General features: G+C 36.4%; 1 protein-coding gene across 4 annotated transcripts in view; it reads right to left on the bottom strand.

Annotated features, from left to right (window-relative positions):
* The window catches only part of SESN1 (sestrin 1), a 109,245-nt gene that overhangs the window by 7,786 nt on the left and 83,448 nt on the right, over nt 1-18,011 (bottom strand). Inside the window, exons 1-5 of one of the 4 annotated variants that reach the window (XM_006729462.3) lie at nt 14,182-14,414; nt 7,290-7,355; nt 6,302-6,502; nt 5,512-5,694; nt 3,317-3,559 (exon numbers count right to left, since the gene is read on the bottom strand). In XM_006729462.3, the coding sequence (XP_006729525.1) occupies nt 3,317-3,559; nt 5,512-5,694; nt 6,302-6,502; nt 7,290-7,355; nt 14,182-14,283 (795 nt within the window). In that variant the 5' untranslated portion in view covers nt 14,284-14,414. Of the gene's footprint in view, nt 1-3,316; nt 3,560-5,511; nt 5,695-6,301; nt 6,503-7,289; nt 7,356-14,181; nt 14,415-18,011 lie in introns of those variants that run through there. The other 3 variants (XM_006729461.3, XM_031023894.2, XM_031023896.2) reach the window with 3 other exon arrangements.

The raw sequence follows: 18,011 nt of genomic DNA on the forward strand, positions 1-18,011 counted from the left end.
AATTAAAATTTAAAACTAGTTAATATAAACAGAACTCCTCAGTTAGATACAAAGTATAAGTGGTTTTCCATCAACTATGCACATTGGGCGTATTGTCAACATGCGTCTATCATTTTCAAATTATAGTAATCAGCTCTAATTTACCAATTAAGAATGAAACCTATCCTTACAGGGCTGGAATTCTCCACCTGACCTCTGCAAATGGGTCCGGCAGCTGTCACTTGCTGGGATGACTATAGCAGTGACATCTGTAGTGACAGGTCTGACACATGAGGACTGGCCAATTGGGCTTGAACTAGCCTAAAAATATATACATCTATACACTGCTGCATCCTTACTATGAAAGTGGGATCAAATCTGTGGAATTTATCTTATAAAACAGTAAGATCTTCCAATTTCAAATCCCAGTGTTCAAATACAAAACCAAAGTTTTCCCCATTATAAATATCTTTTACTAGGAATGTTCTTTCCCCTACTCTTACACTCTTTTCTTGGCTTACACCCACTGGTCTTTCAGGTGTCAGCTTATATGTTTTTCCTGTCCTATCCCCCCATCCTGAACCTTGTCACCCTATTCTCACATAGCACTCTTTTTCCTTCAGAGCACCAAATACAATTTGTATTGTTATTGCACAATACTGGTTTAATGTCTGCCTCCCTCCGACCAAACCTTCATAAGGGCAGGGGACCTGTCTGTTTAATTTACTAGTACATAGTCAGAGCCTAGCATAGTACCTGGCACATAGCAGATATCTGCGAAATATTTGCTGCAGAAAGCTTGTCAGGATAATTCTATATTAAGAGACAAATAAACAGTCTATACTACTAGTGCTTTATATTTTCATATGATCCTAACAGTTACACGAAAATACCCTATAGTAAGCACTTTCTCTCACAATTTCGTGATGGAAAGTGTTTCTATGATGTATTGAAGATTCTTCTGGTACATACATCTCCTTTATTACTCCTGAGACAGAGTTGGCAGCCAAATAAAAAAGGTCTGAAAAGGATTATGTTGCTTAAAAGAATGACCCAAGGTTTACAAAACCAAACCAAAGCAAAAAAACAACCAATCAAGGTTTCTGTCAACTCACATTATTCTTCATTATACTATTTTATCTACTTCCTCCTAAAATAGCCAAATTTTAAGTATTCTTAGGAAGGACAATTCTTGATAGATTTATAGTGAATTAAGAGGAAAAGGAGACAAAGTGTATTTCTTTTGCTCCTTGAATAATCTGTTAAAGTTGCTAGTGTAAAAAAAAAAATGGCATTTCATTTTAATATTAAAATGTTAATATTGTATGAGGAAATTTTTTGGTTTTTTAGTATCTGTATCTGTAACTGAGTCAGATATTGGATATATACCTGAAGAATAAACTTTATCAACTCACTGACAAGTGCCATCAGTGTGGGGTGTAAACCTTTTAAAACAGCCAACTCAACATCTGAGAATGAGGACTTTACTAGAGAAATTTAAAATTTCTATTATTTTGCTATTATCTCATGTAATAGAGGAATACCCAGAAATAGTCAAGTTCTTTTTCTTTAGCCTCATGCTATTTTTTTTTTTTCTTTTTACCCTTTTCCCCAAAAATTTTATTGGGGGAAAACTATAAAACATTTACAGTACAATGTTTACAGTCACAATTTGTAGTGAACTGATTCCCCAAAATACATTACAACTCAAGTTTACTTGTTATATTAAAAAACCTACTTCTAAGTAGTCCAGAGTACATACATACATAGTGCCAACTGTACCTACATACAAACTAAAGCTACTGCTCATTCATCTGCTGTCCAGAAAGCATTCCTGCCTTTCTGCACACACACATACACACAAAGTACAAGTTTTGGAATTTCTATAATGAAACAAGGCTTATTCATATACTCCATACCATTTTAGCATTAAGAGGTGGCCTCTTCACTTTATATGTATATATACTATATACATATAAAGTGGTAAATATCTTTTCCTTTTGTGCAGTTAAACCCATCCTACATTCAAATTCTCTCAAGCACTAATAGACAAAATACTTGTTGGTTGAGGAAGATTTAAGGCAAGTTCTGGCCCCTCCTAAGGCCCTGTAAGACTCCCCCCGCCCCATTATTTTCTTTAGCTTTGTACTAAATCAAAGGTGGGGAAGGACAACAATCCAACTCCAAGCATCCTAGCAACTGACATATACTCTCCCTTAGACCATCTCATAACCCGTATATTTTAATAAATAATCAGTGGCCAAAGAAGGGCCTATAACATTAATCCGGTAGCTCAACAGAGGGTGAAACTGATGGTCTTGACCCTTGTCAGCATGGCAGTGATCAACTCTGGGGAAAAAAAATATTTCCCTTCATGTGCTAATCTCACAATATGTAAATGCTACTTCTTACTTAGCACCTGATCAATGCCAGCTGGATTAGGCCTTTTACTTCTTTAGAGACATTTCATTTAAACCTCAACCTTGTGTTTGACCTTTATTTATACATGAAAGAACAGAGGCCCAGGGAGTTTAGGTAACTTGTCCACAGTCAAATATATACATTAAAGGTAATTCAAACTGTTTAAATCTGTTTCAAAGGAATAATATAACAGAGAAAAATCTATGCAAAGTATTCAGAAGACTGTGATGCTGTTGCTGTGATTTCTCTTTGGAAACATAACTAAATTTTCACTATAGCAAAAGAATGCAAAGGGAATTTTGACTCATTGTATTCAGGAAATTAAAACCTGCTTATAGAAAATTCAACTTCTAGTCTGTTTCAAAGGAATAACAAAATTGAGAAAATATAAAAGCCAGAGAAGGGATAGAAGTGAAAACATTTTAATAAATTTACATTCACTTTTATATATATTCGTGCCAAGTTAAACATGAAAAAGAATTTTAAAAGGAGAAATTTCCAGGTAAAGGCTGATTAAATCTTCTGGAAGATAATTAAGAAACTAGCCTGTTTCTTTTATGCAAAAGGAAAGAAAAGAATGTGATCAGCATCAGGGAGTCTCGGACCACCAAGCTGCATGGTCTCAGCCTCCCCTCAACTTGATGCAGCACCCTTCCAACACTAGCTGGCTCTGATGGGGCACATGCTGACAGCTCCTGATCCTAAAATTACTTGAGGGTCTTAAAATTTTATATATCCCTTAGCACTAAACTCTAGTGCTGGGCATTTAGAGGAACCTGCTGAGTGAACAGATAGAGGGGCCTAATATCTCTATGGACTTCACAGGGTGGGTTTTCTAAGGAGTCACATGAAAAAATAATAAAACAGCAATTACTGTGATTAGTCTTACGATGATCCTGTAACAGATAATACTTACCGAAACATTTCCTGCTGAGTTGACCTGCATCTCATCCACACTGTGATTGCCATTTGTAATGTCACAGATGCAGTAGTTACTAACCGAAGGAGGTCTGAATGTGTGGCCACCATCACAATGAATTTCTGGACTGATTCCACAGCCAAATGTGAATGAGGCAAGAGAATGATAGTGTGTGAGGAGAACTACTGCATGTACCAGTTCTGCAAGGGACCAGCTGTGTTCTTCAGCTTTTAAAAGTCCCTTAAGAAAAAAAAAATGAGAACATATTTATATACTGGGTTATGGTGTTGGTAAAAGTGAATAGTTCATCTTGGTATTTAATCTATTTAAAACAGGATTAGTCACTATATAAAACCTGGAGTAAAATTATAATTTGAGACATGAAGAACCCAGAATTTGCTAAAATAATTTTTTATGAATTATGTATTTACAAATAGAGCTTAACATAACCTGATAATGACACTTTCATTATTATTTTGATTTTCTGAAATCCTGATTTAAAAATGTAATACAATGCATTTTGCTTAAAAGCAGCTGCCATATTTCAGATGCTGGATTATGAATGCATTAACTGTTGTTAGTTCAAAGTCTCAATGCAAATGTATTTCAAGTGAAAGCTACTGTATAAAATATGCCCATGTTTTTCTCTATTATCAAGCTTTCTCAAGGAATTTTAAAGACAGGAGTTTGAACAACTTGACTCTGAATATTCCTAAATCATCAAATTATATTTAAAAAATTATGCTCAAGGTAAAGGCTACGATTTTTCAAAGCCTTACAAATCTATATCCCTTCTGCTTCATTACCTGTTTTATAATCTTGTATAATTTTACATTACCAGATGATACAATAGACACTACATTAATCATATTCAAATCTTATCTTAATAAGATGCTCCAATTATATGATATCTAAAGTGTTCTATGAAATAGAAAGATAAGCCCAAACATATGTTGTATTTTTAAGAATTTCTACTGCATTGGGCGCCTGGGTGGCTCAGTTGGTTAAGCGACTGCCTTCGGCTCAGGTCATGATCCTGGAGTCCTGGGATCGAGTCCCACATCAGGCTCCCTGTTCAGCCGGGAGTCTGCTTCTCCCTCTGACCCTCCTCCCTCTCATGCTCTCTGTCTCTCATTCTCTCTCTCGCAAATAAATAAAATCTTAAAAAAAAAAAAAATTAAAAAAATTTCTACTGCATGGTAGTTACTTTTAGAGAATGTCAATCTACCTTTATTCTATTAATAGACAGAACCAGAAGGAACTAGTTTAAATGGCATTTGAAAAAGATAGAAAAGATGCCATTTCACACCTATCAGAATGGCTAAAATCCAAAACACTGATACATCAAAATGCTGGTAAGGATGTGGAGAAATAGGAATGCTCATCCAATGCTGGTGGGAATGGAGACTGGTACAGCTACTTTAGAAGGCTGTTTCAGTTTCTTATAAAGCTAAACACAGGTTTACCATGCAATCTAATTCCTAGCTATTTACCCGAGTTGAAAACTTAGGTCCACAAAAAAACCCACAAAAACCTGTATGTGAATGTTTATAGCAGCTATATTCATAATTGGTCAAAACCGTAAGTAACCAAGATGGCTTTCAAACAAACTGTGGTACCTCCATACACTGTATTATTCAGTAATAAAGAAATGAGCCATCAAGCCCAGAAAATGCACAGAGGAATCTTAAATGCATACTGATAAGTAAAAGAAGCTAATCTGAAAAGGCTATATATTGTATGATTCCAACTATGTAACATTCTGGAAAAGGCAAAACTATCGAGTAAAATGATCAGTAGTTGCAGGGGTTTAGGGGTTCAGGGGAGAGAGATGAGTAAGTGGAGCACAGAGGATTCTTAGAGCAGTGAACCTATTTTATATGATAGTATAATGGTGGATGACATGCTTTTGTCAAAACCTATAGAACTGTACAACACAAAGAGTAGACCCTAATGTAAACAACAGACTTTAGTTAAAAGTAATATATCAATATTGATTCTCTGATTACAGCAAATATACCATACTAATGCTAGATGTTAAGAGGAAAGACTGGGGGGAGGTTGAAGGGGGTAGAATATGGGAACTCTGTACTTTTCGCGCCATTTTTCTGTAAACCTAAAATTGCTCTAAAAAATAAAGTCTATTTAAAAAAAATCTCTAAGTGACACCTAGATACATTACTTCTACTTACTTCAATATGTTCTTTGGTAATAAGCCAAGGTCTATGGGCTAACACTTTGTTAAGTTCTCCTAAATTTTGTAGTTTTTGAGGAGCATTCTCTAAACCATTAAGCCACTTGGGGTCCCCACCAACATGAAGGAAATCATTTACATGGAGGTTCACTAAGTAGGAACACTGATGTCTTGCTGCAGCCTGAAGAGAAAACAAAAAGATCACTCTAACTATAAATATTAAAATCTTCCTTTATAATGTGCAAAACAGCAAGTTTTTGATTAGTATGTTTGCAACTTTTCCATAAACTACAGAAATGCAGTTTTGTATGACGTTAAAAAAAAAATCACATATACCATAGAAAGCACCTCTGAAATATCCCAAGAACAAACAAAATATCTGATAGAAGTATTTGTCTTAGAAATTGTATTTACATAACAACTTTCAGATCCTCAGATTAACAAACTTCAATTAAGGTGCCAACCATAAAATAAGAGTATAATTTACAAGCTGAACAGGAGTAGCACCACTTATGTCAATGTGAACTACTTAAAATAGTGGAATAAATCTTGTGTTCTTTATTCTCATTTAATGGAAAATGGTCCTTAAGAATATATAAAACATATTTCTTTTTACTGTTATACTTGAGAGTATACTTACTTAGAAAGAAGAAAATCACATACTACCTAACAGGAATCCAATTAGAAGTCAGAATATAAGCATTTATCCCTGTGTTTAAAGCATTAACCATCTCTTAAAAAGATTAATAAAGGAGGCAGAAAGAATTTTTCACTTAATGTTTACAAACCATTATTCCAATGTAGTGCCGATAATGTAGGGGTAATGGCCCATCCATTTGCAGTAGATAGTGTTGAGTTTTTAGGAAACTTTCTAGATATTGTGGGTGAAAAACCATCACTAATGTAATGTTATCCAAACGACCCAAAGCAGCAAAAGAATCTGCAAATAAAGTATGCATCTGTGTGTCTTCACTCCCCACTTGGAGAATCTGTATAAAAGAGAGGAAAACCATGGTTACATAAATTGTAAACTGGTGTTAGAAAGCAGTGCATACCTATTTTCTTTAAGTGTCCTCTAGAAGCAGGTTAAATTTGACTTGAGAGAGGTGTTATAACTCTGAAAATTTAACTCAATGGGTAGCAAGATAGAAGAACAAACAGTCACATATTATGTAGAAGGAGATAAACAACAAAGGTTGAACATTAAAGGCCATCTAGATAGGCTGCTTGCAGACTTGGCCAGAATCCAGAAAAAGCAGCAGATTTAGATTATCAAATTTGCAGAGCTTGCAAACAGACACTAAAGCCCTTCCCCTTTCCTTGTAACACCTACTCTCACTCATTTAAGGAGAACCAAAATTAGTATCAAACAATCTTTGAAAACAAAGCATAGGAGCTTTTACATATTTAGAATTAAAGATCCAATCTTGCATTGATACCAGTCTGTGGAGATGGTCAAGACCAAGTAACTCAGCTTATGGGCATACACCTAAACATCTAAATATAAGGAGATGGAGTATCACTGGTCAAAAACAAGTCTTACCATTCCTTGATTAAATATGGGTGTTAGAAAAACATCATGAAATACTAGAAATCAACATGACTATAACAGCTTTCTAATCCCACAGATTCACTGCCAAAGCATGATGATTAACTGTGATCAACTCTGCGTAAAACATGTTGTTGTTCAACAGTCGTTCAGATGCCAAGATGTGGGTCATGGAAGCTTTTCCTTAAAAGCATACGGTTCACTATGTGCTTTCACAAACAACATACCTCCTTTTCTGGGATGAATCTGCTTGGTCCATGTCCTAGTGGTCGAGGAATTCTAATTCCAAGTTCCTAGAAAAGAAAATTACACCATCTTAGGCCTCCAGCAGTAAACAACATGAACTGAGGCTACAGGAATGGGAGGGAAAAACAACCAGTTGAACAGACAGGCTTGTTTTGGTGGTTTGTTTTCATTGCCATATATACATACCAACTCTTCTGTTTGTATCACATAACTGACAAGCGCTTATAATATGACTAAAAACAAAAAAACCTGCTTGACTAAAACCAGAGTTTTACATAAAGTACTTGGCAGAAAGTCTAGAACAGAAAGTTCAGCACATAGCAACCAACCCTGTGGATTGTCAGTGATACAAAATAGGACCAATGTGTTTGTACATCCAAAACTCAACCAACCAAAACATCAATCCCTGTGTATCTTCTCAGGAAATGAAAAAGCCCTAACTTCTACCTATATGTCTTAAACTGAAAGGAGTGTAATTATTATTACATCTATAATAACACTTCACAATAAGAGAAGAAATACTATGGAAAATAGAAAGTAGTTACTTAAATCCACAAGAGAAAGTACTGCAGGGCATGTTTTCTCTGTGGCAGAGTAAAACATTCCTAGAGAAACGAATTTTGTGAGTTTGCTTTAAATTTTTTATATACTATAATGTTATCAACTTTGCTTATATTTTTGAGAAGCTCAACTATTTAAGAAATAAAGGTTTTCTGCCCTTTGACATAGCGAATCTAGAATCCTGTACTTGGAATCTACTAAAATCCTATATTTTATGTGACCGTATAGTGTGGTTAACAAAAACTGATAATCAAGCATTAGGGGCCCATCTTTTCCCCCAATACAGAGTGCTACAGAAACAAAACTAAAATAATACAACTTTTTTCTTTAAGGTTCATGTCTTATCAATTTCTTTCAAAAAAACCAAAAATTTCTTGAGTTTACACATCTAAATATCAACCCTTCCTTATATAATTACATACAAATATTATTTCTACCTTCTACTGCTTCCAAAAGTCCTTCAGGATGTTCCTTTCAAAGAAGAAAAAAGGGGGGCGGGGCAGACAGAGATGGATATGTGGCAAAAATTCAAAAAATCTGATCCAAGTGAATGAAAACCTTTTGAGCAGAATGGATTTTTAAAAATTAAGCAGGCAGGACAAAACTGAAGAAAATCTTTATTGGGAGAACTTAAGACTTGGATTCAAAGTAGGCTATACTTGCCAACTAAATTTATGAAATATAGTTCAAATAGACATGTACTGGAAGCCAGTGATGTCTTACTCTGGTTATTCCACACTTAGACTGAACATAGCAATGCTCTAACTCTACCCTTCATTAGAAGAGGCACTCAATTCACTGGTCTAGCCACGTGCATGTCTTGATTTTAATAGCCTATAAAAAAATGCAAGAAAAAACCCCACATTCCTGCTATTCAATACATCATCTTGGCACAAATGCAGCCATTTATATAAAACAATGACTCTATTAGCCTTTCTAACTGCTGAATTTCTGATCCAATTACATAGATGTCAAACAAAATATACTGGGCAAAATATTAAGGTTAAAATCAATATTTATTCCTTCTCATTTCTTCACTATCTTAAATAAAGTGCATTTTAGGAAAACATCCATTTCAAGGGTTTATTATTCATTTTATACCTAAGAGACACTACTATTCTTGAGGCCTTAGTATATAAAAAGGTAGCATTTCAAATGGAGGAGAAATGGATTATTCAACAAATAATCTTGATACAACTAGATAGGCACTCAGAAAAAAGTGAAGTTGCAACCATAAATCATACTTGACTCCACAACAAATCAGAGGTAAGTGTAAAAACAAAAACAAGAAAACATTAGTGTTAGAAGAAAACACTCATGGAATGAAGTTAGGCCTAAGAATGCCATAAAACCCAGACGTTATAAAATAGAAGACTGTTAAGTTTGATGACATAAAAGACTTTCACATGGGACAAATAAACATATAAAAAGTCAAAAGCAAACAGAAAACTGCAAAATATATCTGCAACTCCTATATCAAAAGGGCTAAACTTCTTGAATACATGAAGAAAACCAGAAAAAAAACAAATCAGAAAGAAAACCCCCAATAACCTGATAGAAAAATGAACAAAGGACAAGGACAGTTCAAAGAAAAGGAAATACAAATGGCTGAAAAATGATCAACCTCATAATAAAACTTCAAGTTAACTACACTGAGATACTATTTTCACCTAAAAGATTGCTTAAGATCAGAAGTTTAATAACAGGCTGTGCTAAAGAGGAGGTGGATAAACAGTCATTCATTACTTACACATTTCTGATGGGAGTGTTCTGAAATGTGAGGAAATAAGATCAAGAAATACATAAGTATAAACTACTACAACCTATAGAATAGGGAAATTTGAAATAATGACTGAAATTAAAAAGTCAGAAATCCTTGGAGTCAACAATTTCATCTTAAATGTTAACTCGTACTCACAGAAATGTATGTAAAAAGACAATAACTGCAACATTGTTTCTAATAGTACAAGATATAAAACAACCTAAGTACTCAACAGGACTGTTTCAATGTACTATGACCATAGACTAGAATAGCATGTAGTCCTTACAAAGAATGAAGCAATTCTACATGAGTTGGCTTTAAAAGAATCTAAAAGATGCACATTGTGTGTGTGTGCCTGTGGGGGGGCGGGGAAGCAAAGTGCATAATATGTATGTATTATGTTACTATCTGTAAGGAGAGAAAAAAATTAGCAAGTCTATTTCTAGGACTTTATTTTACAACTACAGCAACATGTGGGTGGCATATACATATTTTTATTAATAAGACTGATAGCACATGGGCCTTAAGACAAAGAGGCTGAATTATATTATTTGGTTTTGTTTCTATACCAAAAATATATTGAACTATCATAAAAGAATAGCTTTAGAATTCCATGAAACTGGCTATCAAAGTTTCAGAAATGGAGTATTTTCCTATAGGTATGGCAACGGTCTTTCCCAATGGTCCTATATAATTCTCAAGTCTGTGAAAGTCCACCCCTACAGTCAAATTTAGTGGTTATGTTGGTATTACTGTCTGCCTATTCCTTGCCTTCAATGGGCAAAACCTTCCTTCCTGGTTCCTTTAGAAATATATTCTTTTAGAATGAAAAACTATGTGTTTCAAAGCAGGATGTTAGTCAAAAGCAAACATTCTTTGGAATGGATTATAGACCCATTATGCTAATAACCTCTTAGTGCTAAGGTCCCATTAATTCTTTGATGAGGTACCAGTCTGGCAAGAAAGCTGGAGACAGAAAGTAGAAAAACTGAAGAAAGGAAAGGAATGGAAAAAGTCTCTGACATTTGAGATTTCAATTTCATTATTTTACTTAAGGGTAGTTCCAGGTAAAATAGAATTTTACCCAGCTCACACTTAGACTACCAGGGTCAACTTCTTACCAGGCTGAAGAGGTTGTGAGAGGTTTGTGTCATGTAAAAGCAGAAAGGGAAATGGTAGGAAGGAAAAGGAGAGGAAGTGAAAGAAAAGACTGGGGCAAGGGGAGAAGGGAGACAGCCATATACTTAAAAAAAATCAAGTCTTTCCCAAAAAGAGTTGATCAAAACTGATATAATGGGAAACAGTGCTGTTCTAGACTCACATCAATTTATTATCCTATATTTGAAGGCTAGACTCAAAAAGATGCCCTTTGTTCTCTTTCTTAATAGACTAGATACATGAGAGGGATACAAGAAAATGACATGATGAACTCTAAGACTCCATTCCAATTTATCCTAGTCCAGATTCAGGCAGGAAGGAGATCATTTTACAAATTATTTATATTTTTATATGTATATCAAATGATATATATTTATATGACACAGTTATAAATATAAAGTAATAATTACATATAATGTTTTATAAATATATGTACACAATTTGAAATCAAGTCCCTAGCTCAGTTAGTATTAGTGAGTGGTGGAGGTAGATGCTGAATCTAAGAAATCTGGTTCCAGAGTTGGTGTCTTTAATTACTACTTTTTGGAGCCTCTTTAAAAGTTTTGATACCTTAAAGGTCCTTTTGGATATCATTGTTGTCATACAATAATATTCTTGGTTTCTAAAAGGTTAAAAGTTTCAATTTTCTGGAAAATTCATTTTTGAAACACTTCTTTTCCTAGTCAACATGATAAAATTACTAACTACCCTATTTTCTAGCAGGTACTGATTTAAAAAAGGCACTGCTGGTCTTTAACAGGGTGATCATAAGCCAAACGAACTGCATTTCATAACTTCCTAAAGGCTACTTCAATTATGCCTTATCTGTAGCTGTTAAAGAAAATGAATTGCAGACTTTGAACAAATTTTGGCCAATCCAGATTCTAAGAGGCAGAACTGCCAACAGCAAAAGGCCTTGTTTAAAAAGTAGATGTAGATGCTAATCACAGCACAAACCTCACAGGCTCTCAGTGAAGGTGTGGCTGGAAAAACTAACATGGGAACTAACAGTTCTCTCCTCTCAACAATCCTCCTAATCAGCATTTTAAAAAAGAGAGCAACAGCCTCTGCCATGACAACACTGCTGCAAATCTCTGAAATAAGATCTATTTCTTCATTAGTGTATAATATTAACACACTCATTTTCAGTATATGAAAATTCTTAGCAAATGTTGACAGTATCACAGAAAGACTATATATGTATTTTATCACTGTATGAATCAGTGTTTGTACACTAGAAGTACTGTTCTAATTTCCAAATGTATTACAGATACATTTATGAATCTATAGCAATATCCTTAAGTGAAAGAATGAATGATTTGCCACAAATGCAAAATAAAAGCATTTCTTGGCTTTTGGTGTCTACCCACTTGCAAAACTAGTTGAAAAATAAATATAATTAGATCATTTGAATGATTTTTCTCACTGCACTTGGGGTACTTCTAAAAAACTGTCTAGATGTTTTATACCAATGACCACAGTACTGATATTTTGATTTTAAAAATTACAAAAGCAGTATGTGCTTTCTGAAACACACTTCAACCAGGCAACAATAAATTGTGTGACATGTGAGAGCTGCCACTCCACTCTCCCTTCTTCAGGAGAATCACTGCCTATAAATGGGTCCTAGCCTTCTGACATTCAAAAATTTTAAATAGAAATGAAGAGATGCAGAAGTGTTGTAAAAAAAAAAAAAATCCTGCTATAAAAAATGTACTGGTGCTTCTTTTAAAATTGTCATTAACTCTACTTGGGAACTTAGAAATATTGAAAGTTCAGGTACCTCATTTTGCAGTATCCAGTCTTCTATGAAATACATTCTAAAAAATAACCCACGGACTTCAAATTACTAGATTTGTAAGGCTGACTTAGCCATATGTGTATTCTATACTTTAGTCAAGAGTTCCATCCCTGAAAAGTGTTTCATTTTAAAGCACTATGGAAGCTTGCTATTTGAAAGAGTCATGTTATTCTTTTGTAAAGTGAAGTTTTCCTATAAAGCACTACTTCCTAACATTTTCTCACATGCTGGATGTGTTAAAAATAAAATACAACTCTACAGCCGCTTCCTAGCTTCCTAAACACAATCCCATAAGCACTGTGCAAGCTAAAATGTATCTCTTTATCTTCCAGTTTACATGGCTATATTTAGAGATTCTAGATCTGGGCCAGAACGAGGATTCTGCACACAAATGCCACCAGAAATAACAGATCTATTCAAGCACGATGACTGGGGATCGCTTCTACTCAAAATGAGAAAAGATCTGTTATGGCCTGCAAACAGAAACCGTAAATGCTATTTCAACACTTTCACACAGTTTTCTCTCTCTGATAAAGTTTCCAAAGAACAGTTATAACAATTTTTTTTTGGTTGTTGTATTATCTGTAAACAAGTAGGAGCGTATTATGTATCTATGAATGTTAAAAGCTAGAAAAGTTTGTTCTACAACCCTCATAGGAAGGTGTCTTCATTTAAAGTTATATGAATATATGTAGTACATTCACAATGTAGACTCCATCTACAAAAAATATAAATACTAAAACTGAGTCATTTAAGTGGGCAATGCTGCAGAGAAATTACTTCCTATTTAGATTTCTTGAAATAAGGCAACACAGCATTCTGATTTCAATTCAAATTTTAATTACTATTTCTCTACTTTCTCCTTGTCAGCTTTTGAATTAAGAGTCTTTTAAAGGTTCAAATTTTAGTTAGGTTTATTAGTAACTTTCAAATGGGGCCCTATTTACAACCACTTAGGGAAAATACAAAATGTTACGATTAAACAGCTTTCTGAAGGCCATTTCAGACACAAAAGGGATGGTTCATAAACAAGGGTGAACACTACCTAACGTCATAGAGCTGGCAGAACATACGTATTCCAGGCAACATTATCTTTTAACTGACTCAAATGTATTTTTTTCTTTTTTTAAGTAGGAGGCAAAGGGAGCGGGGGGTCACTGATAATCTGTTTTGACAAGACGCTGAAGGGAAAAAAAATCCACAGGCTGTTCTACCGTCAGACTAGAGCTTTGTTCGGTTCTGACTTGTGGAGACTTGTACAGAAGACAACGTTATTTACGTTTTGGAGACTTCCATTTAAATGACCAAGGCAGCTGTCTCTGCCAGCCTCAGCAATTTCTGTCCAGGGCCGGCTCACGATGGAAATCGTCTCTCCACCCACCGCAGGCCGCCCCTTCACCTGTGGGGCGCGGGCCAGCCCGAGACGCCCCCGCCGGGCAGGGCGGCCGGCCGGGCGGTTGCTCCAGGAGCACCCCCCCCCGAGGAGCGTTCTCCGCAGCTGTTAGGTACGAAGGCGGGGAGGCGTCGCGACCTCAGCGCAGCCCAGGCAGCTCTGCCCGGTACCCGCCCGCCCGGCCCCTCGCCCGGGTACCTCGTCCTGGCCGCGGCCCCCGCCGCACTGCTTGCAGCCCAACAGCTCCGGGACGGCCAACGAGGCCGTGTACGCCTCGTTCGCTGTGGTGGCCAGGCGCATGTCGGCGCGGGGACCGCTGCGGGCGTGCAGAAGAACCGCCGCGGTGCCGAGAAGGCGAGCGCTGAACCGACGGCCAGGTTCCAGGCTGCAGCGCCTCAGTCAGCGCGGAGCGCGGCGATGGTGCGTCGCGGACAAACAAGCCGCGCGGCCCCGCCCCCGCCGTCACTCCGCCCGCACGGCGGCCGCATGCGCCAATGCCGGCCCGCGACGCCACGGAGTCCCGCCCCCTTGACGCGGTGGGGCGGGCGGTGATGGGCGGTGATGGGCGGTCTGAAGCGGCCCAGCGAAAAACAACTTCGAGCGTCCGAGCTCCCCCCAGAAGCTGATTCTCAGGTCGGGAACGGGTTCGTTCGGCTGGCACTATGGCTGGAAGGTGCGGCGCAAGCCCTTAGGCGTCAGTGAAAGGCAAATGTGCCCCTGCCCCCGGCATCAGCAGTCGAGAGCCTGCCCTCCTTCCACCCGCTCGGATTCATTTACCTTGAACGAAAGAGCAACCAACCTCTGTGCTGATCCTGACACCACCAAGAAGAACCAAATTCGCTTTACATTTTATAAACTATTGAAATCCCTCTCGTCCTTTCCCATAATGCCCAAACAACGCTGAATGGGCCCAGAATGTTGGAGCAAGTACGGACTGTGGTCTATATTCAATATAAAATTAGTTTTGGTAAGCTATGTACAAACAATAATATCACTCTTCCTACATGGAAAATAAGCCTCGGTAGCTATCTCTGAATTTCCTTTTTCTTCGCGAGTATATTCGAAGGCTTTAAAATTTCTAATGTTCTCTCATAATTGCCCTGGGTTCTAAAGAAAGAATTTCTCTGAAATCTGATGAAGAACTTCAGAAAATATAGGTTATAAAGGAGCATAAATAACTGACATTGTTGGATCTGGAACGCGAATCTCTCAAGTCCTGTGTTAACACTATTTCCTTACATGGCTTCATTAACTTTTTTAAAAAATCAACTTCTAAGTAAGATCTCTTTTTGCATGTCTGCTCTTGTGTTTTCAAAAGCTTACATGTTCAGGTTAGGAAAAAAAAGTTGGAACATTCTGACAGAAGGAAACAAGCAGAGTTTAAATCTACAAAAACTGACAGACACAGAACCAGGACTCCTAAATGCAAATAAGTTTCAGTCTTAGAAGTGAGGATACAATGTCTCAGAGAAGAATATGTTACTCTTATAGCTCTTAAAATGTCATATTTTAAAAGCAGGTTAAAATGATTATTTTTTATCTTCTCCAGATAAAAAGATAAATGCTGTATGTTCTCATACACTGCTTTTACAAATTGCTAAAGCATGCAAAAATTTTTTTTACTGGTCAAGAAAAGCAATTTTGGGTTAATATTAACATAAAAGAAAAGGCTACAGAGGCTTCCAAGCTCTCTCCCTATGAGCACCGTCACAAAAGCAAACAGTGTAATCAAATGCCCACTCAGTCACAAACAAGCAGCAAAAATAAATCCAGTAAATCATCCAATTTGCAGCAATACCCTCCAAGATAAACTGGTTGTAGATGAATACCTTGGAAACATAAATGGACTTGATATATGATGTTGTGAGCCATACTGCTAGATGATGAAAGAAGTATGTGAAAATGATGACTCTGCTTCTGTAAGAGTAGAGCTGTGATTTTTATTTTCTGTGGGGTTAGTTGTCTACTAGGGCATAACCTTGTTTGTGACATTAAAATTATGTCATTTGCAAAATGGAAAATGCTTAACTTTCTATTTTTTAATGAGAGGCAAGGGAAATGCATGCATTTAGCTAACCCAAAAATGGTTTAAAATAATTAAATGCAAATCAAAACTGCAAACTATAGTAGGGTTTGATCCTTAGAGCTTGATAAATATTTATTGAAGAAGCATACAGTAAAATTGTATAGGAAACTGCAATTAGGATTACTTTTTTTCCCCAGAAAATTTCAGTTTAATTATTTATTTTGATGCTGCCTTACATAAAACGAAAAATAATTTTAACTCATATTCTAATTCAGTGGTTTACTGAGGACCTTTAAGTCATTAAACGTCAAGATTCCTTTATGGTCTCTATAAAGACTGACTTAAGTTCTTCAAAGAGTACTAATTTCTGCCCTTTACAATAGAGCATTATGGTGAATTAGTTACTTTATTCTCCAACTTAAAAGGGTTGCCTCCAAATAAATCTACAGTAACCAAGAATTCCAACCAATGTATTAACCTGCAAATATCATTGTGTAGATTTCACTTCTGGAAATGTTTTGTTTCAAATCATTCAATAAAAAGTTGGTAATAGATTTCACTTCTTGAGTAGGCCAGATGTCCTGAAGGTGCTTCTAATGAACCCCCAGTGCTAGGCGTGTCATGGCATGCAATAAACACCTGCTAAAAAAATGAAATCCTGAGCACAGAACACTAATTGGAAAGGACTAGGCTTTTGATATTTATAACAGGTTATCATTATAGGCCAGCAGTTAAATCTGCTACTTAAACATTTCAACATTTTATTTCTTCTATGAAGAATCCTGATTAATCCAAGAAGTAATAGTAATTCTGAAATATTTCCTTTCCTCTAAAAATGTTTTGGTAGACTTACTCAGCAGTATCAAGTGAGGTTTTTGCATGTCATTATCAGTAATGGTCTCAACTCTTAATTTTCTCAAGAACAGAGCTGACATACCTATGTAAAAGCAGAGTGGTGTCAAATGACTTTATCTGAGCTGAGAACTATGATGTATTTGAGAGTCTGGACTTGAAACTGTGGTGTAACAAAGGCTTCCTGAAGGAAGAACATCTGAGTTGGGGCTTAGAGGATTAGTGGAGAAGCCTTGACAAGAAAGTCTGGGGGGAGGGAGGCACAAGAGGGAAGAAGGCTTGAGAGTAGAGACAGAGTTCTAAGCAAAGGAACCAGCATGTGCAAAGGCCCAGAGGCAGGAAAGAGTAAGAGTGGCCCAAACAGGGAAGCTGAATAAAGGAAATTTATTTGGTCTGGAAGGGGGGTGGGTATGGACAGTGATAGAGTTCATGTAAAAGATCAACAGTAAGGAGGGACCTTGTTCAAGCTTCATTAAATAATGTAAATTTCATTCTTAAGACTACTGTGGAGTTATTGTAAGTTTTAAACAGTAGAAAAACATCAGATTTACATTTCAGCAAGGTTTAGAAAACTATATTGCAAGGGGCAAACTTGGAGGCAGGGAGATGAGTTAGCAAGGCTGCTGAGGCAATTTCGGCAAGGCAATATTGTGGGTCTGAAGAACAATAGGAATGAAGCAAAGGGTAGGGATGAAGGTGGATTTTGTCTCTCTAACATAATACATTTCTTGAGAAAGGAAATCATGCCTCATACTCTTCTTTTTGAAATTGAGGAAATAAATCTCAAATTAGCTGCTCTCCTGACCAACTGGCTTTCCTACATCCATTAGACTTTTAAAAATAGTTAATTCATGGAAAAGAATAGATGTATTTTAGTAGAATGAATACTTACCAATCCAGAAGGCCTAATCACACTTTCATGGACCACTTATTAAACCTTAAATTTTCCCATTAACCAAAGGAATTATGTTAAAGTACTACAGATTTGTAGATCTATTCATTAGAATAGGAATTATATTTAATAATTGGTTAGAAAACACACATAGCAGTGGTTTCAGCCATTAAACCAAAGAATGCCGTTAAGAGTGAGCTTAAAACATTCTTGAAAAATGTCCTATTATCATTTAAAACATTTTATGTAGAATGAATG

Source organism: Leptonychotes weddellii, chromosome 8, assembly GCF_054177405.1.
Source record: "Leptonychotes weddellii isolate Sample4059 chromosome 8, ASM5417740v2, whole genome shotgun sequence".
Taxonomy (NCBI): domain Eukaryota; kingdom Metazoa; phylum Chordata; class Mammalia; order Carnivora; family Phocidae; genus Leptonychotes; species Leptonychotes weddellii.